The 6,000-nt window shown below is 41.2% G+C and overlaps 1 protein-coding gene across 1 annotated transcript; it reads right to left on the bottom strand.

Annotated features, from left to right (window-relative positions):
• Positions 1–2,633: 2,633 nt before the first annotated feature.
• Positions 2,634–4,550, bottom strand: LOC104233716 (formin-like protein 7). Its single transcript, XM_009787155.2, has one exon. The coding sequence runs from the start codon at positions 4,548–4,550 to the stop codon at positions 2,634–2,636; it is 1,917 nt and encodes a 638-aa protein (XP_009785457.1).
• Between the last annotated feature and the right edge of the window lie 1,450 nt (positions 4,551–6,000).

The following is a 6,000-nucleotide window of genomic DNA, read 5'->3' as shown; positions in this document are numbered from 1 at the left end:
CAGCTTGGTGGAAAATTCATTCTGTCTTCCATGTCAGCCTCCTGAAACCTTTTCGGGAAGACATGGAGGATCCTTAATGGAGCCAGCTCACAATACCCAGTATTCGAGGGCCCAATTCAACCGAAAAAAGGTGTATTGAAGCTATCCTTGATGATAGAGTGATTCATGCCTCAAGGAAAGATGACCAAGATTCTTGGTAAAATGGCAGCGCTGTGATGTAGAGAAGAACACTTGGGAGAGGGGAACAAACCTCAAAGCCTACAAGAGCCTAATTGAAGATTATCTTGCAAGTAAGGCGCCGAGGACATTGCCAACTCAGGTGGCGGAGAATGTCATGGGCGGCCTTCCAGCCGTGCCCCATGACCCCTTGGGCGCACCCCGTGGCGTCCTAGCAAGCCTCCCAATGCCTAGCGCCACGGACAGCCCCGTGGTCTTGGCCGCGCCAAGTGACAAGCGCGCATGTGCCTCTGTCGCCCCACCGATATCCCTGGCCAGCGCCCAACCGCAAGCGGATGCCAACAGCGCCGCGCGCGCAGACCCTGATGCCAAAAACTATGCTGCTGACAACGGACCTGTTTCTGCCTTGTAGAAAACTAAGTCCTTTTCATTGTAAATAATGAGTAGTTTTATTCCATGTACTTCCATTATGTTTCTCTAAGCTTAATCAAGTCTAGTCTTGTAGCTTTGGTTTATTTTTTTTAAGTATTGTTAGGGGGGGTCAAGCAATCAAACTTTCTAGCAAGAAAACAATTCTCTGTACTGGTGTCTCTCCCTTTCGACACCGCGTTGCTTTTCTGTAATAGATTTCATTAATGCAATCAAGCTTTTCTGTTCTCTCAATTGCTCTCGACATTGGTTTTCCCGTACGGCACTGACAATCTAGTCTAAGCGTAAGGAGGGGACCTCAGTTGGCGGACAGTAACTACACTGACATCAGTTGCTTAGCCTTACGTCGCCCTTCTAAGGAATCTCAGGAAGGCACCGCGTAACAGTCAGGACGTGTCAGGACGGCGCAGGACATGGCCATGGCACGAGTCAGGACGTCTCAGGACATGGCCATGGCACGTGTCAGGACGGCGCAGGACATGGCCATGGCACGAGTTAGGACGTGCCAGGACGTCGCAAGACATGGCCATGACACATTTCAGGACGTGTCAGGACGGCGCAGGACATGGGCATGGCACGAGTCAGGACATGGCAAGACATGGCCATGGCACATGTCAGGACGTGTCAGGACGGCGCAGGACATGGCCATGGCACGTGTCAGGACATAGCAGGACATGGCCATGGCACGTGTCAGGACATGGCCATGGCACGTGTCAGGACATGGCCATGGCACGTGTCAGGACGTCGCAGGACATGGCCATGGCACGTGTCAGGACGTGTCCTGCCATGTCCTGCGACGTCCTGACACGTCCTGACTCATGCCCAGAACATCTAAGGGCATCACAGGACTTAGATGTCCTGAACATGCCCAGACAGGATATATATTACAAATTTTCCTCTTTATCCATCGATCTTTAACCAACATACCCTCTCTTGACTATACTCTTCCTTACTCGCTCGAGTATTACAACATATGTTCTATCGTGTAAGCCTTTTGATGGCTCTATCTCGACAGTGGCCGAGATACTTGTCGCTATTACGCTTCGTGAGTACGACTATGACTTGGTTGACCCCTTACCATTCTTTTTAATGATGACTCACTTGTGGTTAGATTTTGACCCATACATTTTCCAATAGCCGTTAAACAAAATTTGGATTGGAGTTTCCTTTTGGAATCAAAAATGTAATCGGATAGTTGTAACCTTTTCAAAAAAATAAAAACTTCATGTGTTTTGAATAAAAAAATATATTCTTTGAAAGGCACATTTAAACCACAACCTCGAAAGCCAGTCGTTGCAAATTAGATTTTGTCAAGAAACGCTTCATAAAGCTTATATACACACTAATTTGTAAGTTGAAACACCAACTAAATTGTTACATGCAGGGGTTCAAACTTCAAAGGAAGGTGCTAACAAAAGTTTGTTTTTAAAGTCTAAGGGGGTGTTTGGATTAGCTTTTAAGTTGGTCAATCAGCTTTTAAACTCTTTTTAGTTTTTTTAGTATTTAGCAAAATTAAAAAATTCTTACAATAAGTTTAAAACTGCTTAAACAAGCCAAAAGCAACAAGTTGGCAAATCCCAACTTATTACTTTTTAATTTAAAAACTATTTTTGATAAAATTTTTTTATTGTTTTTAAGCAAATCCAAACGGCCTCTAAACCTCTTTTGATAGTTCCTCCAATGTTTGCCAAAAGTTGTATGGACATGCATTTTATAAATTACATTTGAAAGACAAAATTTAGAATGTAATAGTGGTAATTTGATGGATATAAACACCACTAATTGAAAACAAAAAACACAAATCGTATTGAAAACAAAAAACAAATCGTATTTTACAAGGCTCCAATTGAAAACAAAAAACAACCAGAGCCAACTCCCAAATCGTATTTTCCTCTATAAGATCTCTATATAATCTATTATTATGTTATTTATATATTATTTTGTATAAATGATATATATAAACTAAAATTATGGGTAAAATCAATGGATGAGCCATAACTAGGAATCTTCATATTGGGCCTGGGGCCTCAGCCCAAGTTTCCCTTTTCCCGATATGAATTCATTTTCTCTAATCGCCACTCATCTCGTAGCCGGGCAATGAAAGAGTCCGCTTTCGCGTTAACATCCGGGCTCGGGCAAATAACCGACGGCCCGGTTAAATCTTCACCGTCGATTGCCTCCGAGGACGATCTGACGGACACATCATCAACGTCAACATCTTCAATTTCCGGCGAGCTGCAGCGAGAGCTGTGCTCGCTCCGTATCCTGAAAAAATCACTGGAAGGAACGAACTTCATCTCCCGCATTTTGAATAGCGGAGGAGGAGGCGGAGGCGGCATTGGTATTAACGGCGATTGTGACCCATTGTTCAAGTTATCGTCATAGTAACTGGTGACTGGTCTTGTTGGCAATGGAGGTTTGCTGGAATATGATGAACGTCGACGTGGAGGTTCCGGTTGTTGCATTGGTGGTTGAGAATGTGTTGAAGTTTTTCTCCGCCTTGATGACACGTGTGCTTGCGGTGGAGGTGGAGGAGGAGGTGGAGGAGTTGATTTGAATCGCCTGCTTGTGGTTCCGTGTTTGAACAAATTGTTGAGAATTGAAGAAGGTGGCGGCGGAGGAGGAGGAGGCGGTGGAGGAGTTGATGATGATGTTTTGTGAAATCGTTTGCTTTTGCTGCCGGTTTTGAACAAATTGTTGAAAATTGAATTTGGAGGCGGCGGCGGAGGTGGAGGAGGCGGTGCTGCTGTTGCTGCAGTGGAAGGATCGGAATGTACACGTTTACTTTTCCTATTTTTCTTGAACAGGTTTTGGAAAACTTTAGACGGCGGCAGAGGTGGTGGAGGAGGTGGCGGTGGCGGTGTTGGTGGTGGCAGGACTGATTTTGAAGGTGGAGAATCAGAGACGCTCTCAAAAATATCTCTCTTCTTTGTTCTCTTCTTTTTCTTCTTACTCTGATTGTACAATGAGGCAATAGCTGTGGCTAATTCCTTTGTACCACTCTTTCTCCTCTGAAGCTTTTGAGGCTTTTCCACCGGAGGTGATGGCTGCTCGGTTAGCGGCGGCGATGACGGCAATGATGTCGGTGGTGAAGGCTCTTGTTTTTCGTTGAGCTTTACATCAGCTTCATTACTCTGCATTTGAACCTTGTCCTTGCGCGGAACACTATGAAATGATCTTCTCCGTTTCAAATTTGCCGGCGGTGGCTTCGATGACGACACCGTAGGTTTTTCCGGCGACGGACTCTGTTCTGGTGGAGATGAACGAGTTTCAAATGTATCCACAGGAATTACCTTAATATCAGATTCTTCCCTCTGACTCTCGCTCCGCCGTGGACGGTGACTCTCATACTCCGCAGCTGCCGTAGAACGGGAAAAATTCACTCCAAAATCATCAAAAAACCTGGAATGGTTCTCACCGGTTTCCCATTGCGGCACTTGTCTCAGATCAGGATACGAGCTACTGCTTCTTCTTAACCGGTTAACACCAGTTTCATGTAACCCAATTGGAGCAAAATTGTAAGCTTTCTCAACACTCTGCTCAAACCATTGATCATTAGAAATAGACTGCCGCCTATCATCAGCTGAAGTTTCACTTGTTGAAACAATTCTATTTCTTTGATTGGTAGAAACAGTACTGTTATCAGCTGAATTGTCATCATTTTTGCGGGCAAAAACGCCGCAAAGAATAGCAAAAACAACAAGCAAGATATTAAACGAATCCCATCCTTTTTTCACAGAATTAGGCCGAAGAATTTGAGTAGTGTGTGAAAGGAAAGGAGGAACCAAAAAGAACAAGATGAGAATAGTAAGAATGGGTAGAAGTAGAATTAGAATAACGGGGTTGATAATAGGAGGAGAGGGTGGTTGTCGGCGGCGTTGACGGAGGAGTGTGGTGGTGGAGGGTTGGGACCAGTAAGGTGGAGAGTCTCCATCCAATTCCATAGTTATTATTTTTTGCTTTAGAGGGGCAGAAGAGAAGGCTTTAAAGGCTTTTTGGGAGGGAGAGGGTGGCCTTCATTAATGATGATTGATGAGCAGAATTTATAGATTAATGTTTTGGGTTAATTGAATATATTTATTGAACTCATTTGCTTTGATATCTTGGCTGTGTGCAGAAGTGCTTGGAGCCTTTATTAATCATTTGCATAATTATTTGTTTTTTCAAAAAACAAATAAGTACTAGCTAAGTTTTGGATAATTTAAATAAAATAATACTACAAAAGTTAAGAATTTGAGTTGTATTCTCTAAGTAGTAAAATTTATTTATAAATGGAATGCAAGCTAGATGTTCTTTTTCCTTTTAATGTGTTGGCGGGAGGTAGCAGCTAAGCTAGCATTTGAACATAAAATTGATTGAAACTTGAGAAAGAATTTTTGAAGTTGTGTTAAAAATAATTTTCGAAGTTGTGTTTGAACATGCATTTTATTTAAAAAAAAGTTAAAGTTTGTGAGCAGGAGAAAATTTCAGCCAAAAATTATCATAAACCAATTTTTGGGAACTTGACAAAACTTTTCAATTTTTTTTCTTCAAAAAACTGATCAAATTCTATGAACAAACAATGTTATCAAAGTTTTTTTGAAAAAAGAAAAAGTCAAAATCTATGGGTCCTAAGTATATTCAGTGAAATGGTAAAGGTGTTCGTAAATTGATTGAAACATTACTGTTTTCATAAAACAATAACTTTTATGAACGGTGAACAAATGATCTACAAGCGCTTTTCTATATTTTTACCCGAATCACATAATTTTGAAACACATATGTAACATTGAACATAAACTTTTGTAATGCGACTACATTGTATATCATAATTAAGTTTGCATAATTGATGTTGATGACTACGTATTATTACAACGAACCAAGGAAGACTACAATTTAGTTTAGTAATGCACATCAAAACATAGTTTCATCTCCATTATATTTCGCAGCTCATTAAATAAAAAAGACTTGGAGAATCTATCGGAGACAATCTCTTTACCTTCTTAAAGTAGAGATTTATAGCCTGTTTGGCCAAGTTTCTTTTTAGCCAAAAGTGCTTTTTTGGGCCAAAAGTACTTTTGGCCAAAAATTGCGGTATTTGGCCAAGCTTTTGGAAGGAAAAAAAGTGCTTTTGAGGAGAAACAGGAGCAAAAAAAAGTAGCTTCTCTCCAAAAGCACTTTTTTGAGAAGCACTTTTGAGAAAAATACACTTAGAAGCAGTTTTTTAAAGTTTGGTCAAACACTAATTGCTGCTCAGAAGTGCTTTTCAAACTAATTAGTCAAACATAAACTGCTTTTTACCAAAAGTACTTTTAAAAAAAAGCATTTTTCAAAATAAGCTGATTTTTGCAATTTGGCCAAAGGGACTATTAATTTGGTTTGCGTACACATTGTCCTTTGCAAAAAATCTACTTA

Source organism: Nicotiana sylvestris, chromosome 7 (assembly GCF_000393655.2).
Source record: "Nicotiana sylvestris chromosome 7, ASM39365v2, whole genome shotgun sequence".
Taxonomy (NCBI): Eukaryota; Viridiplantae; Streptophyta; class Magnoliopsida; order Solanales; family Solanaceae; genus Nicotiana; species Nicotiana sylvestris.
This window is presented reverse-complemented; position numbering and strand designations above follow the sequence as displayed.

Excerpts from the sequence above, each read along its gene's own strand:
- LOC104233716 (XM_009787155.2), bottom strand. The coding sequence starts at position 4,550 with ATGGAATTGGATGGAGACTCTCCACCTTACTGGTCCCAACCCTCCACC.